At 37.3% G+C, this 21,680-nt stretch overlaps 1 protein-coding gene across 2 annotated transcripts in view; it reads left to right on the plus strand.

Moving 5' to 3' along the window:
- Positions 1–21,680, plus strand: part of DLD (dihydrolipoamide dehydrogenase) — a 52,096-nt gene that overhangs the window by 17,227 nt on the left and 13,189 nt on the right. Inside the window, exons 9-14 of one of the 2 annotated variants that reach the window (XM_007187772.2) lie at positions 10,216–10,406; positions 11,070–11,240; positions 11,559–11,748; positions 12,172–12,309; positions 13,204–13,293; positions 13,382–13,494. In XM_007187772.2, the coding sequence (XP_007187834.2) occupies positions 10,216–10,406; positions 11,070–11,240; positions 11,559–11,748; positions 12,172–12,309; positions 13,204–13,293; positions 13,382–13,447 (846 nt within the window). In that variant the 3' untranslated portion in view covers positions 13,448–13,494. Of the gene's footprint in view, positions 1–10,215; positions 10,407–11,069; positions 11,241–11,558; positions 11,749–12,171; positions 12,310–13,203; positions 13,294–13,381; positions 14,141–21,680 lie in introns of those variants that run through there. The other variant, XM_007187771.2, reaches the window with a different exon arrangement.

A 21,680-nucleotide genomic window follows, 5' to 3' on the forward strand; every position in this document is an offset into this window, starting at 1 on the left:
TTCAGAGTCTATTCTTTTTTCTTTTTCTTTTTTAACTTTTTATTTTATATTGGAGTATAGTTGATTAACAATGTTGTGTTAGTTTCAGGTGTACAGCAGAGTGATTCAGTTATATGTATATATGTATTTATTCTTTTTCAAATTCTTTTCCATTTAGGTTGTTACATAATACTGATCAGAGTTCCCTGATTGGGTTATCCATTTTAAATATAGTAGTATGTACATATCAATCCCAAACTTCCTAACTTCATTTGTATATTTCTTTTTTCAACCTCACATATAAGCGATATCATATGATACTTGTCTTTCTCTGTCTGACTTACTTCATTCAGTATGACAATCTCTAGGTCCATCCATGTTGCTGCAAATGGCATAATTTCATTCTTTTTATTGGCTGAGTAATACTCCTTTGTATATATGTACCCCATCTTCTTTATCCATTCATCTGTCAGTGGACATTTAGGTTGCTTCCATGTCTTGGCTATTGTAAACAGTGCTGCGATGAACATTGGGGTGCATGTATTCTTTTGGACCATGTTTTTCTCTGGATATATGCCCAGGAGTGGGATTGCAGGATCATATGGTAGCTTTATTTTTAGTTTTTTAAGGAGCGTCCATACTGTTCTCCACAGTGGCTGTACCAATTTACATTCCCACCAACAGTGTAGGAGGGGTCCCTTCTCTACACGCTCTCTCCAGCATTTATTGTTTGTGGATTTTTTGATGATAGCCATTTTGACTGGTTTAAGGTGATATCTCATTGCAGTTTTTTTTTTTTTAAGATTTTTTTTTTTTTTGATGTGGACCATTTAAAAATCTTTTTTGAATTTGTTACAGTATTGCTTCTGTTTTATGTTTTGGTTTTTTGGCTGCGAGGCATGTGGGATCTTAGCTCCCCTACCAGGGATTGAACCCGTACCCCCTGCATTAGACTGCCAGGGAAGTCCCCTGCGTTGTAGTTTTGATTTGCATTTCTCTAATACTTAGCGATGTTGAGCATCTTTTCATGTGCCTCTTGGCCATCTGTATGTCTTCTTTGGAGAAATGTCTATTTAGGTCTTCTGCCCATTTTTTGATTGGGTTGTTTTGCTTTTATGATATTAAGCCCTATGAGCTGTTAGTAAAGTTTGGAGAGTAATCCCTTGTTGGTTGCATCATTTGTAAATATTTTCTCCCATTCTGTGGGTTGTCTTTTCATTTTGTTTGTGGTTTCCTTTGCTGTGCAAAAGCTTTTGAGTTTAATTAGGTCCCATTTGTTTTTGTTTTTATTTCAATTAGTCTGGGAGACGGATTGAGAAAGATATTACTGTGATTTATGTCAGGGAGTGTTCTGCCTATGTTTTCCTCTAAAAGTTTTATAGTGTTCAGTCTTACATTTAGGTCTTTAATCCATTTTGAGTTTATTTTTGTGTGTGGTGTCAGAAAGAGTATTTTAATTTCATTTTTTTTACATGTAGTTGTCCAGTTTTCCCAGCACCATTTATTGAAGAGACTGTCTTTCCTCCGTCGTATAGTCTTGCCTCCTTTATCGTAGATTAATTGACCACAGGTGCATGGGTTTATTTCTGGGCTTTCTATCCTGTTCCATTAATCTATATTTCTGTTTTTGTGCCAGTACCATACTGTTTTGATGACTATAGCTTTGTAGTATAGTCTGAAGTCAGGGAGCCTGATTCCTCCAGCTCCATTTTTCTTTCTCAAGATTGCTTTGGCTATTCGGGGTCTTTTGTTTCTCCACACAAACTTTAAGATTTTTTGTTCTACTTCTGTGAAAAGTGCCGTTGGTACTTTGTTAGGGATTGCATTGAATCTGTAGATTGCCTTTGGTAGGATAGTCATTTTGACAGTATCGATTCTATCCAAGAACATGGTATATCTCGCCATCTGTTGTGTAGTCTTCGATTTCTTTCATCAGCCTAGTATAGTTTTCAGAGTACAGGTCTTTTATCTCTTTAGGTAGGTTTATTCCTAGGTATTTTATTCTTTTTGATATGATGGTAAATGGGATTGTTTCTTTAATTTCTCTTTCTGATCTTTTGTTGTTAGTGTATAGAAATGCAACAGATTTCTGTGTATTAATTTTGTAACCTGCAACTTCACCGAATTCGTGATTATGGGCTCTAGTAGTTTTCTGGTACAGTCTTCAGGATTTTCTATGTATAGTATCATGTCATCTGCAGAGAGTGACAGTTTAACTTCTTTTCCAGTTTGGATTCCTTTTATTTCTTTTTTTTTTTCTTTGATTGCTGTAGCTAAGACTTCCAAAACTATGTTGAATAAAAGTGGCGAGAGTGGACATCCTTGTCTTGTTTTGTTGAGTATGATGTTAGCTGTAGGTTTGTCATATATGGCCTTTATTATGTTGAGGTATGTTCCCTCTATGCCCACTTTCTGTAGAGTTTTTATCATAAATGGGTGTTGAATTTTGTCAAAAGCTTTTTCTCCATCTATTGAGATGATCACATGGTTTTTATTTCTCTGTTTGTTGATGTGGTGTATCACACTGATTGATTTGTGGATACTGAAAAATCCTTGCATCCCTGGGATAAATCCCCCTTGATCATGGTGTATGATCCTTTTAATGTATCGTTGGATTCAGATTTGCTAGTATTTTGTTGAGGATTTTTGCGTCTATGTTCATCAGTGATATTGGTCTGTAATTTTCTTTTTTTGTGGTATCTTTGTCTGGTTTTGATATCAGGGTCATCACCCTCATAGAATGAGTTTGGGAGTTTTCCTTCCTCTGCAATTTTTTGGAACAGTTTCAGAAGGGTAGGTGTCAACTCTTCTCTAAATGTTTGATAGAATTTGCCTGTGAAGCCATCTGGTCCTGGACGTTTGTTTTTTGGGAGTTTTTAAGTCACAGTTTCAATTTCGGTGCTTGTGATTGGTCTGTTCATATCTTCTATTTCTTCCTGGTTCAGTCTTGGGAGATTGTACCTTTTGAAGAATTTGTCCATTTCTTCCACGTTGTCCATTTTACTGGCATATAGTTGCTTTTAGTAGTCTCTTATGATCCTTTGTATTTCTGTGGTGTCAGTTGTAACTTCTCCATTTTCATTTCTAATTCTATGGATTTGAGTCCTCTCCCTTTTTTTTCTTGACAAGTCTGGCTAAAGGTTTATCAATTTTGTTTATCTTTTCAAAGAACGAGCTTTTAATTTCATTGATCTTTGCTGTTGTCTCTATTTCATTCATTTCTGCTCTGATCTTTATTTCTTTCCTTCTACTAACTTTAGGTTTTGTTTGTTCTTTCTCTAGTTGCTTTAGGTGTAAGGTTAGGTTGTTTATTTGGGATTTTTCTTACTTCCTGAGGTAAGATTGTATTGCTGTAAACTTCTGTCTTAGAACTGCTTTTGTTGCATCCCATAGGTTTTGGATTGTTGTGCTTTCATTTTCATTTGTTTCTAGGTTTTGTTATTTTTGTTTTGTTTTGTTTTTGCCAAGCTGGGCGGCAAGTGAGATCTTAGTTTCCTGACCAGGGATCCATCCATTGGTTGTTTAGTAGCATATTGTTTAGCTTCCATGTGTTTGTGTTTTTTAGCTTTTTTCTTGTAGTTGATTTCTAATCTTGTAGTGATGTGGTTGGAAAAGATGCTTGGTATGATTTCAGTTTTCTTAAATTTACCAAGGCTCACTTTGTGACCCAGCACGTGGTCAGTTTTGGAGAATATTCCACGTGCCCTTGAGAAGAATGTGTATTCTGCTGCTTTTGCTTTTTTTTTTCTTTTTTTAAAATTTATTTGTTTTTGGCTGCGTTAGATCTTTGTTGCTGTGCGCGGGCTTTCTCTAGTTGCAGCGAGTGGGAGCTACTCTTCGTTGTGTTGCGCGGGCTTCTCATTGAGGTGGCTTCTCTTTATTTTGGAGCATGGGCTCTAGGTGCACGGGCTCTGTAGTTGTGGCTCGCAGGCTAAGTTGCTCGACGGCATGTGGGATCTTCCCGGACCAGGGCTTGAGCCTGTGTTCCCTGCATTGGCAGGCGATTCTCAACCACTGCACCACCAGGGAAGTCCCCTGTTCTGCTGCTTTTGGATGGAATGCTCTCTAAGTATCAATTAAGTCCATCTGGTCTAATGTGTCATTTAAGGCCTGTGCTTCCTTGCTGATTTTCTGTCTGGATGATCTGTCCATTATGAAAGTGGGATGTTAAAGTCCCCCACTATTATTGTGTTAGTGTCGATTTCTCCCTTTATGGCTGTTAGTATTTGCTTTATGTATTGAGGTGCACCTATGTTAGGTGCATGTATATTTACAATTGTTATATTTTCTTCTTGGATTGATCTCTTGATCATTATGTAGTGTCCTTTGTCTCTTATAACAGTCTTTATTTTTAAGGTCTATTTTGTCTGATACAAGTATTGCTACTCCAGCTTTCTTTTGATTTCCATTTGTGTGGAATACCTTTTTCCATCCCCTCACTTTCAGTCTGTATGTGTCCCTAGGTCTGAAGTGGGTCTCTTATAGACAGCATATATACGGGTCTTGTTTTTGTATTCATTCAGCAAGCCTGTGTCTTTTGGTTGGAGCATTTAATCCATTTACATTTAAGGTAATTATCGGTATGTATGTTCCTATTGCCATTTTCTTAATTGTTTTGTCTTTGTTTTTCTAGGTGTTTTTTCTTCCCTTCCTCTTTTGTTTCCTTCTCTTGTGGTTTGATGACCATCTTTAGTGTTTTGTTTGAGTTGCTTTTTCTCTTTTGTGTTTGTACGTATTGTAGGTTTTGGGTTTGCTGTGCCCATAAGGTTTTGATATAGCGGTCTGTATATGCATAAGGTTGTTTTAAATTACTGGTCTCTTTCTTGCCTAGAGAAGTTCCTTTAGCATTTGTTGGAAAGCTGGTCTGGTTTTGCTGAATTCTCCTAGCTTTTGTTTGTCTGTAAAGCTTTGATTTCTCCATCAAATCTCAATGAGAGCCTTGCTGGGTAGAGTATTCTTGGTTGTAGGTTCTTCCCTTTCATCACTTTAAATATATCGTGTGACTTTCTTCTGGCCTGCAGAGTTTCTGCTGAGAAATCAGCTGATAACCTTATGGGAGTTCCTTTGTATGGTATTTGTCATTTTTCCTTTGTTGCTTTTAATATTTTTTCTTCGTGTTTAATTTTTGTCAGTTTGATTACTGTGTGTCTTGGCGTGTTCCTCCTTCAGTTTATCCTGCCTGGGACTCCCTGCGCTTCCTGGACTTGGGTGACTGTTTCCTTTCCCATGTTAGGGAAGTTTTCAGCTATTATCTCTTCAAATATTTTCTCAGGTCCTTTCTGTCTCTCTTCTCCTTTTGGGACCCCTATAATGCGAGTGTTGGTGCGTTTAATGATGTCCCAGAGGTCTCTTAGACTGTTTTCATTTCTTTTCATTCTTTTTTATTTATTCTGTTCACACTGTGATTTCCACCATCCTGTCTTCCACGTCACTTATCCGTTCTTCTGCCTCACTTATTCTGCTATTGATTCCTTTTAGTGTAGTTTTCATTTCAGTTATTGTTCATCTCTGTTTGTTCTTTAGTTTTCTAGGTCTTTGTTAAACATTTCTTGCATCTTCTCGATCCTTGCCTCCATTCTTTTCTGAGATCTTAGGTCATCTTCACTATCATTATTCTGAATTATTTTTCTGGTAGGTTGGCTATCTCCACTTCTCTTCATTGTTCTTCTGGGATTTCATCTTTTTCCTTCATCTGGGACAAATTCCTCTGCCATCTCCTTTTGACTGACTTTCTGTGATTGCAGTTTCTATTCCGTGGACTACAGTATTGTGGTTCTTGCTTCTGCTGTCTGCCCTCTGGTGGATGAGGCTGTCTAAGAGGCTGGCAGGCTTCCTGATGGGTGGGGATGTGTTCCCGTCCTGTTGGTTATTTGGCCTGAGGTGACCCAGCACTGGAGCCTACAGGGTGTTTGGTGGGGCTGATGGCTGCCTCCGGGAGGGCTCGTGCTGATGGGTACTCCCCAGAGCTGTTGCTGCCAGTGTCTTTGCCCCTAGAGTGAGCCACAGCTGCCCCCTGCCTCTGCAGGCGACCCTCCAATACTAGCAGGTAGGTCTGGCCCAGTCTCTTATGGGGTCACTGCTTTTTTCCCCTCGGTCCTGGTGTGCATGAAATTTTGTGTGTGCCCTCCAGGAGTGGAGTTTCTCTTTCCCCCAGTTCTGTGGAAGTCCTGCGATCAAACCCCGCTGCCCCTCAAAGCCGGATTCTCAGGGGACTCCTCCTCCTGCTCCCGGACTCCCAGGCTGGGAAGCCTGTTGTGGGGCTCAGAACTTTCACTCCTGTGGGAGAACTTCTGTGGTATAATTGTTTTCCAGTTGTGGGTCGCCCACCGGCGGGTATGGGATTTGATTTTAGCTAGATTGTGCCCCTCCTGCTGTCCTGTTGTGGCTTCTTTGTCTTTGGATGTAGGGTATCCTTTTTGGTTGGTTCCAGCATTTTTTAGTCGATGGTCATTCAGCAATTAGTTGTGATTTTGGTGTTTCCGTAAGAAGGGGGTGAGCTCATGTCCTTCTAGTCCACCATCTTGAGCTAATCTCCAGAATCTATTCTTCTTTAGAATCTATTCTTTTCCACCTTTGGCAGTACTCTTATGCTAATTAAGTTCCCAGAGTTCACTGATTGACTCTCTGTTATCCAAACTCTGTGATCTAATTTGTTTGATTAGCGAGTTAATTCATCCAAAATCATTAGTTGTTGTTGTCTTGGGCTTCACTTCTTGCTTAATGATATTTCTTCAGTTCACTCCACTTTGAAAATGGTTCTCACAGATGGATAAAACAAGAAAAAAGGAATAATAATAGATTTACTTTCTTCTGTTAAACAGTATAATAATATCCCCAAGCAGTAATTCTATTTCCTCCATCTCTGCACTTTTGCTTTAGGTTTTTTACAAGCCTTGGGTCATTCCAAATATCTTGCCACAATGTTTTAGGTGTCTGTTACCATATTGAATTAGTTTTCACATGTCATTTTAAAAATGTAGGCTTATCAGAGAATTTACTGTGTAGTCATACATATCTCTTTACTTTCTCATAAAGTTAGTCATATGACTTATTTTTTATTTATAGTTCTTGTTCCTTCTTCCATTACAGTTTAATGTAGTGCTTTCAAGAACATAGGTTTTGGAATCAGATATAAATTTGAATTTTAGCTCTTCCTCTTAATGACTTTATGTCCTTGTTAAATTTATAACCCTCTCCGAACTAGTTGATTCATCATAAAAATGAGGAAAAGAATAATTGCCTTATAAGATTTTGTTGGGATTTTATAAAGTTAATACATTTAAGAAACTTAACATAGTGCCTGGCATTTAACAAGCTGTAAATAAATTATAGATGTTATTGGAGTTTTCCTATCTCTAAGGATTTTGAAATCAGCTTTCCTAAAGAGTTAGGGCACTTGTCTAGCTATGCTCATTGTTCCTTACTTTGAATTATAGACTTCGAGATTCTGCTTCTCATCATTTCTACTCTTACTATTTCGATTTAGGTTCAGAAGAGTGATTCCTTTCTTTTAAACATCTTTACTGAGATAAAATTTACATATATAGTTCACCCATTTGAAGTGTACAATTCAGTGATTTTTAGTATATGCACAAAGTTATGCATCTGTCATCAGTATCTAATTCCAGAACATTTTCATCACCCCAGAAAGAAACCCCGTGACTATTAGTAGTCATTCTATATTCCTCCCTTCTTCCAGCCCTTGGAAATCTACTTACTGTGTCTATGGATTTGCCTATCCTGAACATTACATATAAATGGAATTCATGCAATATGTGGGAATTTGTGTCTGGCTTCTTTCACTTAGCATAATGTTCTCAACGTTCAGGTATACTTAATTTCTCTTTATGGCCAAATAATATTCCATTCTATGGATATAGCACATTTTCTAAATTAACTCATCAGTTGATGAACAATTGGGTTGTTCCCACTTTGGGGCTAGTATGAATAATGCTGCTATGAACATTTGTGTACAAGTTTTTGTGTAGACATCTGTTTTCATTTATTTTGAGTATATACTTAGGAGTAATTCCTTTTTTAACCTTTCAAGGAACTGTACAGCAATTGGGAGATTGGGATTGACATATATACACTAATATGTATAAAGTAGATAAGAAACTGCTGTATAAAATAAATAAATTAAATTAAATTTTTTAAAAAAAAGGAGTTTGGAGGCCAGAAGGAGGCGCTCTCTCACCCTACCACTAGTAGTCAGTTGCAGACCCAACAGGAGGAGACATACCTCGCATCTCCAACAGGAAGAAGGTTACTACTGTACTACCCCAGCAGAAGGAAGGAAGATTCTCCTTGCAATAAATAACCTTGCCAATGGGAGACTGTCATTATTCAGCTAATAAAAAACCACTACAACTTCCAATTTGCAGGGCTCCAATGGACTTTTTATTTGTAACAGCCTTCCCAACTCCACCTTCTCCTCTATAAGAGAAACGTTCATCTTCTTTGTTCTCCGGACTTGCCTGTGGTTCACCATGGATTGTATGCCCCAAATTGCAATTCTTTGATATTCCCGAATAAACCAGTTTTACTCGTTAAAAAAAAAAAAGGAACTGTACAGCAAAGTGAATCAGCTATATGTATACATATAGACCCTCTTTTTTGGATTTCCTTCCAGGTTCTTTTTTTTTGTTATTGAGTTTTGAGAGTTCTTTATGTAATCTGGATTTAGATTCTTTATTTAAATCCTTTATATGTTTTTTTTTAATTTTATTTTTGGCTGCGTTGGGTCTTTGCTGCATGTGAGCTTTCTCTAGTTGTGGTGAGCGGGAGCTGCCCTTCATTGCGGTGTGTGGGCTTCTCATTGCCGTGGCTTCTCTTGTTGCGGAGCACGGGCTCTAGGCGTGTGGGCTTCAGTAGTTGTGGCACACGGGCTCAGTAGCTGTGGCTCACGGGCTCTAGGGCGCAGGCTCAGCAGTTGTGGCACACGGGCTTAGTTGCTCTGCCACATGTGGGATCTTCCTGGACCAGGGCTCGAACCCGTGTCCCCTGCCTTGGCAGGTGGATTCTTAACCACTGTGCCACCAGGGAAGCCCCCAGTAGATGGTTTGCAAACATTTCTTCACAGCCTGTGGTTTCTCTTTTTGGGTTCATAATACTGTCCTTTGAAGAGAAGTTTTTAATTTTGATGAAGTCTAATTTATCTTTTTCTTTTATGGATTGTGCATTTGGTATTGTAGCTAAGAAATCTTTGCCTACTCAAGGTCACAAAGATTCTCTCCTATATTTTCTTCTAGAAGTTTTATAGCCTTGGGTTTTACATTTAGGTCCATGATTTTGAGTTACCTTTTCATGTATGCTTGTTATTGGATTGTTAGTGTCATTGTATTGCCTCTAGTTAACTCAGCTCTGACCCCAAAAATTCATGAAATTTTTAAAATGAATACATGAACTTAATTTAGTTGGTAAGGTAAACTCTTAAGGTGAATTTTAAATTATGAGATGAATTTAATACAGATTCTTGCAAAGGATATATTCATAGCTTTTCATAGTTTATTTAATGCTGTAAAATTATCTTCATATTGCTAGTTTCACATATAAGTATTCACAAATTATAACTGATAAAATGTTGTTAAAATAAAAAGCCAGCATTTACTTTAAATTATAATTTGAATGAAAATGTAAACATTTCTCTGTTGAGAAAATAAAATATGAAATCAGCTTAATATTTTGCAAGCATCAGTAATTAGCAATAAGAGGTTACTTCTTCCCCCTCAAGACCTTCTTTCCCACTGTTGTTCCTCTTTCTGGACCAATTACCAGTGTATTTCATTCCTTCTCCAAGTCTTTGTGCAAATGGCACTTGCAGTGAGGCCTTCCCCTGGCCACACTGTTTAAAATTACAGTCCCTCTCCTTTCAGTAGTCCTGGTTCTACTTCCTGCTTTATTTTTCTCATAGCTCTTTTACTATCCGCTGCATGAATTTTACTTACTTGTCTTCCCTGTCAGAATTTAAGGTCCCTGAGGGCAGCGTTTTGTTTACTGACGTATGTCTATCACCTAAAATGGTGCCTAGCATATAGTACGTGCTCAGTACATGTTGAGTTAGTGAATATTAAGTTATATATGTTTGTCACAGTGTTAATTTTAAACCTCAGAGTTTCTAATAGGAACATATTAACACAAGAAAATACCTTACAATAAACTGTTTAAGATGATTTTTTTAAACATTTGCTATAGAAGCCTTTATTTTTATGATTATTGTTTTTTTATTATTTGCAGGGCTCAGTTTGGCAAAGACTTGGTGCAGACGTGACAGCAGTTGAGTTTTTGGGTCATGTTGGTGGAATTGGAATTGATATGGAGATATCTAAAAACTTTCAACGCATCCTTCAAAAACAAGGATTTAAATTTAAATTGAATACTAAAGTTACTGGTGCTACTAAGAAGTCAGATGGAAAAATTGATGTTTCGTAAGTATGCTACGTTTGTTTTTGTTATGATACCCTTCTGTGCGTTTCTTTAAGAAAAACATTCAGTTTTTAGAATCAGATTCTTTTATAACTTAATACCATTTTACTGTGTAGTATAACTCAGTATTGCTTATCAAGTCAGTCCATTGAAATTCACGATTGCATTGATGATAGAAAAATTAAGCCAGTGTTCTCATTTGTAATGTACTTTTTCATAGTATACATTCAGAAAAATTTAAACTCTCAACATTCAGTAAAATTAATTCAGTATTTTTAGACAGATACATGGGGAAATCAGTAATATTATTGATTCAGTTGCTTACTGTGCTTGGCATTCTGTTTGTTTAACACTGAAATAACTTGCCTAAGGTCACATAGCTGGTGGGGGCAGAAGCACTACTTGAACTTGGATCTGTCGGTCTCTAAGACTTAATGTTCTTAAACTGTGTTATACAGCCTGTTGTTGTGAGGTTCTAATGATAGACCTCTAGAGGATATGTACATTTTTCTTTGCCTGACCCTTACGTTTATATTTATAATAAAATAAACTTACACTGTTAGAAGTGTCATCGATACTTGAGAAATGTCTAGTCTTAAATTTCCAGGTCTGTCAGCTGTTCATATAGATGTGTGTTTAACAGTTATACACTGTTCATTATCTAGTATTGAAGCTGCTTCTGGTGGTAAAGCTGAAGTTATCACTTGTGATGTACTCCTGGTTTGCATTGGCCGACGACCCTTTACTAAGAATTTGGGACTAGAGGAGCTTGGAATTGAGCTGGACCCTAGAGGTAGAATTCCAGTAAATACCAGATTCCAAACTAAAATTCCAAAGTAAGTTGGATACTTACCTGCATTTTCAATAATTTTAAGCAAACACTATTTTGAAAATAAGGCTTTTGTCATGCTTAAAAAGTACATTGGCTTTGGGGAAGAACAGTAAACTTATAACATGTAAAAGCAAAAGTAATTAATTGAATTTTTTCACTACCCAAAGATTAGAACCTGAACTCACCGATATTTGAAGAGCTGTATTTGATTTATTTTTTGGTGACTTTATAACTAGAAACGTGTATTTTGTTACCCTGGTATAACTGTAGATGAGTGTCTGTGATTTCAGAAGTTGACTGTTTCTTTTGATCTCCGTGGCAGTATCTATGCAATCGGCGATGTGGTTGCTGGTCCAATGCTGGCTCACAAAGCAGAGGATGAAGGCATTATCTGTGTTGAAGGGATGGCTGGTGGCGCTGTGCACATTGACTACAATTGTGTACCGTCGGTGATTTACACACACCCTGAAGTTGCTTGGGTTGGCAGATCAGAAGAGCAGTTGAAAGAAGAGGTAATTCTGAATGAGAGTAGTTTTCCTCTAATGTGTGATTTGAGTTAACACCAGTGGTTGAGAATCCTTTCATTATTGCATTAATGCATTTTAATAACTATGTAGAACATTACAGGTAAGTTTGTATAATTTTTTACTTTGTATCTTAAAGGAGATCATTTGGTTGCCTGTATTCAAAAACTAGTAATTCCAGAGCTCTTATATTTGGCTTTGAAATATATCCACGTGGGCTGACATTTGCATTTGCTTGTGTTTGTACCCAAAATATATTTCAGTAACAAGCCTTTTGGTCTTTCCTTCTATATGCTTTGTGAAGAATTGCCTTCTTGGGATTTATTTTCTGAACAAATGGTAGACGCTTTCACCAGATGGGAATGAATTTTTTGATAGTTTATGTACGTTCTCATTTTCTGCTTCTCACAGGGTATTGAGTACAAAGTTGGGAAATTCCCATTTGCTGCTAACAGCAGAGCTAAGACAAATGCTGACACAGATGGCATGGTGAAGATACTTGGGCAGAAATCAACAGACAGAGTATTGGGAGCACATATTCTAGGACCAGTGAGTACTTTAAACCAGAAATCCCACTAGGATTTCTGGAAAGCATTGTTATTTAGTAGATTAATTTAAAACTACCTGGTGTTTACATTCTGCGGTTAATTATTTACTAGCAAAAGTTTGAATATGGCTTCTTCATGTATCGTTTCTAGCACTGACATTCTTGCCCATCATATCATCTGCATTCCATGCTGCAACTAAGATTATCCCTTTAAAACATACACCAGGCCATTTGCCTGCTTAAAACTCTAGTGGTCCTTTCTGCTACAGACTTATATAAAAGGCCCCACTGAATTTGGCCCTGGTTACTTTTCTGACCTCATCTCTTTCCACTCATCCCCTTTGCTCATTAATTCCCTGTCTCATGGGCCTTCTCTCAGTTTCTTAATAGGCCGAGCTTGTTCCCATTTTAAAGCCTTTGTTCTAGAATCCTCTGCCTTCACATCTTTGCATGACGGGCTTATTATTCAGGTCTTAGCTCAGATGTTACCTTCTAAGAGAAGCCTTTCCTGCCACTGCACATGAGGTATGCCCTCCCCTGGGTATCTGGTGCATCAGTAATGATACTAGAACATTTGAGTGCTTACTCTGTAACAGCTTTTCCTAGATGCATGCATTAACTTTAGTTTCATGACCCTGTGAGGTAGGTGGTGGTGTTCCCATTTTTGAGGTGAATAAATGGGCCGAAGCACAGAGTCAATGATTGGTTAGGGCAGTACGTGGTAGGAGTTGAATCCAGGCCATCTCGCTTCAGAGCCCAGGCTCTTAACTTCTGAACTGCTTTTTTCTGTTAAGGTTTTTCTGACTGGAGGCAATTAACTGTTCTAATCTCTCGTATTAGAAGGTAGTTGTTTTTGCCATAGAAACAAAATTACTTCTTGCTTTATTATTTTAAAGGGTGCTGGTGAAATGATAAATGAAGCTGCTCTTGCCCTGGAATATGGAGCATCCTGTGAAGATATAGCTAGAGTCTGTCATGCACATCCGGTAACAACATACGCAATTAACGGCTATCTCAAGTTTCTTCTGATTCACAAATGCTTGGTTTTTAATTCTAAATTTCTTCCCTTTGCAGACCTTATCAGAAGCTTTTAGAGAAGCAAACCTGGCTGCATCATTTGGCAAATCGATCAACTTTTAAATTAGAAGATTATATTTTTCTGAAATTTCCTGGGAGCTTTTATAGAGGTAACATTTCTGAACAGGAAATGCTCACAGCTCCAAGAATTTCTAGGACTGAATTACGAAACTTTTGGAAGGTATTTAATAGGTTTGGACAGAATGGAATAATCTCATCTATATTTTAAATAAATTTAATATTTTATTTCACTGCATTAATACTGCAGAAAAAAAGCTACTTATAGTAGCATCCTGGAAAATTTTCTTCAACCCATATTTTCATGCTGTTTACGAAAGGCTCAACTTCACTGAATTTATGCTAAGTAGCTTTTATCTCTGATACAGGATTTACTTACATGGATGGAGCTGGACTATGGTATGTGAACAGCTGTGTTTGAAACAAGGTGATCAAGTTATTTTAAACTTGGTTTTCACATTGGAAACAGTCATTAGAATAAGTTAAACATGTATAAACTGAACTGATGTAAATAAAAAATGATGGTCTATCAGTTATTTTAATCCCCAAAGTCTTGGCAGTTAGAGGTAGAATTTGTGTTTAGATTTTTAAGGTTCTAGTGAGGTCTGCAGTCTGAAGTATAGTTACATAGTTGACCAAAGTAAGGCAGTATATATACGAAATTCATATATTAAGTGGAGAAGCAATGTATTACAGTGGGAAAATAAGATATGGAAATAAACATGTCTTAAATATTCATTTACTGGTTATTCTGAGTGGATGTCAAGATGGTCCTAGATTTTTTATGACTACCTCTACCATACATTCTTGTTTATTACTCTTTATTATTGCTTTTATAGGCCTGGATAGATCTTTTTTTCCCACACTGTAGGACAATATTAAGGTATTTAAAAGGTCATTATCCTTTCATCTGTTTCAGTGATACCTACTAAATGTTTAACATTTATTTTTGGAGAAACAACATAAGGGAATCTTTAATCTGTTGTCTTAAGTGGATTGCCAGTGTATCCTGGCTGGGTAAAATCGACTATTTCTTTGAAGAGTGCTATAAAATTATATTTATTGATAAATATTTAAAATGGCTGTTTCTTAAAACACTTAAATAACAAAGTGTTGAATACTAAGTAGACTTTATTATAACTAAATTTAAGAATCATTTCAGATTCATTCATCATATTTGATATAGCATAAATTTCTAAAGAAAGTAAATTATCTTAAGGAACTGAAATATGCAAACCAGATATTCACTTGATTGCAATATAAAGGTTATATATCATCTTAAGGAAAGTTTGGAGAATGTAATTTATGAGCAGAAAGCTGTATGGAATAAGAAATCATCAGTTGATCCATAGATAAAAGGAAAATGTTTAGTAGGCTTCAGGTTTTTATTGATTTATATGTAGGTCACATTTTCCTTTTACTTCACATGTCCAGTGCTCTTGATTTGTATTATGGTCATTATAAATGGATACATTGTAAAGACTGGATTCTGTTACATACCTCTGAAAAATATTGAATTTTTTAGTGGGCAGTTAACTTGGTTAAACTCCAAACTCTTGTTGTCTTTGTGCGTGCGTGTGTGTGTGTGTGTGTGTGTGTGTGTGTGTGTGTGTGTAGGGGGAGGGCGGGTGGACAGCTGAAATCTCTACACAGTCGTTTTAGCTTTACCTGGGCTACCTGAAGTTTGTGCCATGCACGTAAAGTTCACAGGTCACCCAGAGATTGGACAAGGGATATGCAGAATTTATACCTCTTTTCTGGGGTTCCTCCCCTCATATTTCAGTTGCTGTTGGTTACCCCAAACTCTGTCCTCCGATTCCTTAACCAGTAAAATTTGGCTTCTCTCCAAGTTGCCACTTGGGACCTCCCCTCAGTGAAAAGCTATTAAAAATAGAAATCTCTCGCGAGGCTGTTATTTGAGTGCAGCGCGCATCCCCTCTTCTGTCTACTTCTGGTTGTTGTCCAGTACCTTTACTTTTTAAAAATATATTTTATTCAGAGTTTTCAGTTGTTATCTGTAGGAGTGGTGGTCTGATATGTGCTATTGGCCATTATTGGTAATGAACTCTGCATCTTTTTAAAATCTGAAATCCCAATATTATGTGAAGTGCTAATTTATATAAACCTCAAACATGTCCTCTACTCTAGGTAGAAAGATTCTGATGAGGGAATAGTGAAATTTAATTTAATACAAAGTCCTAGCTATAGAGAGACACAAAATAATAGTTACGTGCAACTTTAAGGATTCCCATTCACTGTGAGAATGGAAATATACCTGGTTGGGAATGAAGTCCTAGGTATAAGAGAAATTTTTAATGTTCGCTTATTGTTATTTATTAAGTTCTAAGTATTCTCTTGGTTTGTGAAGGGTGGGGCTGTTAGTTGTCCAATTCATTGAGCTGATTAAAATTAGTAATTTCAAAGTGCGACTTTTAGTTGCCGAAAAGCAATGAGGGGTAGTGAAGGTTTCTACCTCTGCTTAATTTTAAGTAAAATACTTATAATCAAGGGGGAAAAAAAAGACTTAGTTGCCCTGGTAGATGAGGAGGTACAACCACTTTGCTAGTTATTAGAATTCCTATCTAAATAAAAGTGACAACTGTGTGGAACCAGAGGGAAGTTGCCTTATTATTGAGATTACAGCCATTAACGTAACTTTTGTTCAGGCCCAGCTTCAAATGCAGCTGTGTTGGATGTGTGGGTTGTTGTTATGTGTTGCAGAGTAGCCTTTTCTCTAAGAAGAATGTGTGAAAAAACCACTTAAGGCCTGGCCTGTTTCCAGCTAACTCAGCTATAAAGTCGACAAAGGCTTGGCAATTGTATTCCAGCTATTTTCTTTATCCTGTGGAATAACTGTTATCTGATTGTGAAATCAAATAAAATTCAATGTAAAACCTGAGAAATTATAGCATCCTTCTGTACTTTGAGTAGCACTGCTCACTGTGCACAAGCAGTAATATCCCCAAACTTTGGCTCAACTTAATTTAAACGTTCCCCTCAGCAGCCCTAGCCCTGTTTTAGGTGGCAATACTCGTATTTTTTTTTTAATTTTATTGGAATATAGTTGATATACAGTGTTGTTAATTTCTTCTGTACAGTGAAGTGACTGAGTTCTACATATATTTATTCTTTTTCATATTCTTTTCCATTGTGGTTTGTCACAATATTGAATATATAGTTCCCTGTGCTATACAGTATGACCTTGTTGTTAATCCATCTGTATATAATAGTTTGCCTCTGCTAATCCCAAACTCCCATTCCTTCTCTCCCATACGCCCCCTCCCCCTTGTAGTTGTAAAGGCAACTACAAGTCTGTTCTCTTTATCTGTGAGTCTGTTTTTGTTTCGGTGATAGGTTCATTTGTGTCATATTTTAGATTCCACATATAAGTGATATCATATGGTACTTTCTCTTTCTGATTTATTTCAGTTAGTATGATAATCTCTAGGTCCATCCATGTTGCTGCAAATGGCATTATTTCATTATTATTTATGGCTGAGTAGTATTCCATTGTACATATGTACCACATCTTCTTTATCCATTCATCTGTCAATGGATGTTTAGGTTGCTTCCATGTCTTGGCTATTATGAATAGTGCTGCTGTGAACATTGGGGTGCATGTATCTTTTCAAATTATAGTTTTGTCTGGGTGTATACCCAGGAGTGGGATTGCTGGATCATATAGCAACTCTATTTTTAGTTTTTTGAGGAACCTCCATACTGTTTTCCATAGTGGCTGCACCAATTTACACTCCCACCAACAGTGTAAGAGGGTTCCCCTTTCTCCACAGTCTATCCAGCATTTGTTATTTATAGACTCTTTTTTTAAAAATAAATTGATTGATTTATTTTTTAAATAAATTTATTTATTTATTTTTGGCTGCGTTGGGTCTTCATTGCTGCGCGCTGGCATTCTCTAGTTGTGGCGAGCAGGGGCTACTCTTCGTCGTGGTGCACGTGCGTCTCATTGTGGTGGCTTCCCTCGTTTTGGAGTGCGGACTCTAGGAGCATGGGCTTCAGTAGTTGTGACATGTGGGCTGAGTAGTTGTGGCTCTTGGGCTCTAGAGCACAGGCTCAGTAGTTGTGGCGCACGGGCTTAGTTGCTCCGCAGCTTGTGGGATCTTCCTGGACCAGAGCTCAAACCCGTGTCCCCTGCATTGGCAGGTGGATTCTTAACCATTGTGCCACCAGGAAAGTCCAGGGGCCACTCTTCATCGCGGTGCGTGGGCCTCTCACTGTCGTGGCCTCTCTTGTTGTGGAGCACAAGCTCCAGAAGTACAGGCTCAGTAGTTGTGGCACACGGGCCCAGTTGCTCTGCAGCATGTGGGATCTTCCCAGACCAGGGCTCGAACGCGTTTCCCCTGCATTAGCAGGCCGATTCTCAACCACTGCGCCACCAGGGAAGCCCATTTATAGACTTTTTAATGATGGCCATTCTGACTGGTGTGAGGTGGTACCTCATTGTGCTTTTGACTTGCATTTCTCTAATAATTAGTGATGTTGAGCATCTTTTCATGTGCCTATTGGCTATCTCTATGTCTTCTTTGGAGAAATGTCTATTTAGGTCTTCCCATTTTTCGATTGGGTTGTTTTTTGTCGTTGAGTTGTATGAGCTGTTTGTATATTTTGGAAATTAAGCCCTTGTCAGTCACATGGTTTGCAAGTATTTTCTCCTGTTCTGTAGCTTGTCTTTTCGTTTTGTTTATGGTTTCCTTTGCTGTGCAAAAGCTGGTAAGTTTGATTTAGGTCCGTTTGTTTAGTTTTGTTTTTATTTCTATTGGCTTGGGAGACTGACCTAAGAAAACATTGGTACGATTTATGTCAGAGAATGTTTTGCCTCTGATCTCTTCTAGGAGTTTTATGGTGTCACAACTTATGTTTAAGTCCTTAGGCTATTTTGAGTTTTTGTGCATAGTGTGAGGGCGTGTTCTAACTTCATTGATTTATATGCAGCTGTCCAACTTTCCCAGCACTACTTGCTGAAGAGACTTTTTCCCATTTTATATTTTTGTCTCCTTTGTCAAAGATTAATTGACCATAGGTTGTGTGGGTTTTCTTCTGGGCTCTTTATTCTGTTCCATTGATCCATCTGTTTTTGTGCCAACATAACACTGTTTTGATTACTGTAGCTTTGTAGTATTGTCTGAAGTCTGGGAGGGTTTTGCCTCCAGCTTTTTTCTTCAGGATTGCTTTGGCAATTCTGGGTCTTTTATGGTTCCACATAAATTTTAGGATTATTTGTTCTAGGATCCCATTAAATCTGTAGATTGCTCTGGGTAGTATTGCCATTTTAACAATATTGATTCTTACAGTCCAAGAGCATGGGATATCTTTCCATTTCTTTGAATCATCTTTAATTTCCTTTATTAATGTTTTGTAGTTCTCAGCATATGTCTTTCACTTCCTTGGTGAAGTTTATTCCTAGGTGGTTTTTTTTTTTTTTTTTTGGATGTGATTTTAAAAGGGATAGTTTGTTTACATTCCTTTTCTGATATTTCATTGTTAGTATAAAGAAATACAACTGGTTTCTATATGTTAATCTTGTATCCGCCTACTTTACTGAATTCGTTTATCAGTTCTAGTAGTTTTTGTGTGGAGTCTTTAGGGTTTTCTATTGGGTTGGCCAGAAAGTTCGTTTGGGCTTTTCTGTAAGATCTTACAGAAAACCTGAACAAACGTTTTGGCCAACCCAATAAATATAGTATCACGTCATCTGCATGTAAAACAATTTTACCTCTTCCCTACCAATTTGGATACCTTTTATTTCTTGTCTGATTGATGTGGCTAGGATTTCAATACTATGCTGAAGAAAATTGGTGAGTGGGCATCCTCGTCTTGTTCCAGATTTCAGTCGGAAACCTTTCAGCTTTTCACGGTTGAGTATTATATTGGCTGTGGGTTTGTCATAAATAGCTTTTATTATGTTGAGATATGTTCCCTCTATGCCCAGTTTTGTAAGGGTTTTTTTTTTTTAAACATCTTTATTGAAGTATAATTGCCTTACAATGGTGTGTTAGCTTCTGCTTTATAACAAAGTGAATCAGTTATACATATACAATATGTTCCCATTTCTCTTCCCTCTTGCATCTCCCTCCCACCCTCCCCATCCCACCCCTCTAGGTGGTCACAAAGCACCGAGCTGATCTCCCTGTGCTATGCGGCTGCTTCCCACTAGTTATCAGTTTTACATTTGGTAGTGTATATATGTCCATGACACTCTCTAACCCTGTCACATCTCACCCCACCCCCTCCCCATATCCTCAAGTCTAGTACGTCTGTGTCTTTATTCCCGTCTTGCCACTAGGTTCTTCGTGGCCTTTTTTTTTTTTTTTTTTAATCATGAATGGATGTTGAATTTTATCAAGTGCTTTTTCTGAACCTATTGAATGATCATGTGGTTTTTGACCTTTCTTTTGTTGATGTGGTGTATCACATTGATTAATTTGCATATGTTGAACCATCCTTGTGACCCTGTGATGAATCCAACTTAGTTGTGGTGTGTGACCTTTTTATGTGTTGTTGGATTTGGTTTGCTAATATTCTGTTGAGGATTTTTATGTCATAATCAAAGATACTGGCCTGTAATTTTATTTTTTGGTAGTTTCTTTGGTTTTGGTATCAGGGTGATGGTGGCTTCATAGAAAGTCTTTAAGAGTGTTCCTTCCTCTTCAGTCTTTTTGGAAGTGTTTGAGAAGGATCAGTGTAGGTTCTTCTTTGTATGTTTGGTAGAATTTCCCAGTGAAGCCATCTGCTCCTGGACTTTTGTTTGTAGGGAGGTTGTTTTTAAATTACAGATTCTACTTCGTTTCTAGTGATTGGTCTGTTCAAGTTATCTATTTCTTTTTTACTATAGTTCATTTACAGTGTGTGTTTCTGCTGTACAGCAAAGTGAATCAGTTATACATATACATATATCCACTCTATTTTAGATTCTTTTCCCATATAGGTCATTACAGAGTATTAGGTAGAGTTTCCTGTGCTATACAGTAGATCCTTATTAGTTATCTATTTTATATATAGTAATGTGTATATGTCAATCCCAACCTCCCAATTTATCCTCCCCCCCATCCCCTTCTAGTAACCATAAGTTTGTTTTCTATATCCGTGACTCTTTCTGTTTTGTAGATAAGTTCATTTGTACCATTTTTTTTAGATTCCCCATATAAGTGATATATTTTTCTCTAACTTGCTTCCCTCAGTATGACAATCTCTAGGTCCATCCATGTTGCTGCAAATATCATTATTTCATTCTTTTTTATGGCTTAGTAGTATTCCATTGTATATATGCACCACATCTTCTTTATCCATTCCTCTGTCAGTCAGTGGACATTTAGGTTGCTTCCATGCCCTGGCCATTGTAAATACTGCTGCAGTGAACATTGGGGTGCATATATCTTTTTGAAGTATGGTTTTGTCCTCTATTCCTTCTTGATTCAGTTTTGGTGGGCTGTGTTTCTAGAAAGTTGTCCATTTCTCTAGGTTGTCAAATTTGTTGGCATATAATTGTTCATAGTATTATGGTTTTTTGTATTTCTGTGGTATCAGTTGTGATTTTCTCCTCTTTCATTTCTTATTGTTTCTCTTTTCTTCTTGGTGAGCCTGGCCAGAGGTTTGTCAATTTTGTTTACCCTTTCCAAGAACCTGCTCTTGGTTTTATTTTTTTTCTTTTAATCTCTATTTATTTCCTCCCTGATCTTTATTATCTCCTTCCTTCTGCTGACTTTAGGTTTTGATTCTTCTTCTGTTTTAGGTGGTGGGTTAGGTTGTTTGAGATTTTTTTGTTTCTTAGAAAGGCCTGGGTTGCTATGAACTTCCCTGTAAGAACTGCCTTTGGTGCATCCCATAGATTTTGTATGGTGGTTTTCTCATTGTCATTTGCCATGAGGTATTTTTTATTTCTTCTTTGATTTCATTGTTGACCCATTGGTTTGTCAGTAGCAAGGTGCTTATTTAGTCTCCCTGTAACTTTTTTTTCTGTGGTTGATTTCTAGTTTCATGCCATTGTGGTCAGAAAACATGCTTGAAATAATTTCTGTACTCTTAAATTTGTTGAGGCTTGTTTTGTGCCCTAGTACATGGTCAATCATAGAGAATGTTCCATGTGCACTTGAATGTGTATTTTGCTTTTTTGGTGGATGTAATGTCCTGAAGATATCAATTAAGTCTAATTGTTCTATTGTTAGGTGGCAAGTCACACTGCCCTAAAAGTTGCTTTGGTTGTTCTCTTGCCTAGAGCAAGGAATACTTACAGGAGTTTTGGAGATTGGAGCAACTGAGC

Source organism: Balaenoptera acutorostrata, chromosome 7 (genome assembly GCF_949987535.1).
Source record: "Balaenoptera acutorostrata chromosome 7, mBalAcu1.1, whole genome shotgun sequence".
NCBI classification, from domain to species: domain Eukaryota; kingdom Metazoa; phylum Chordata; class Mammalia; order Artiodactyla; family Balaenopteridae; genus Balaenoptera; species Balaenoptera acutorostrata.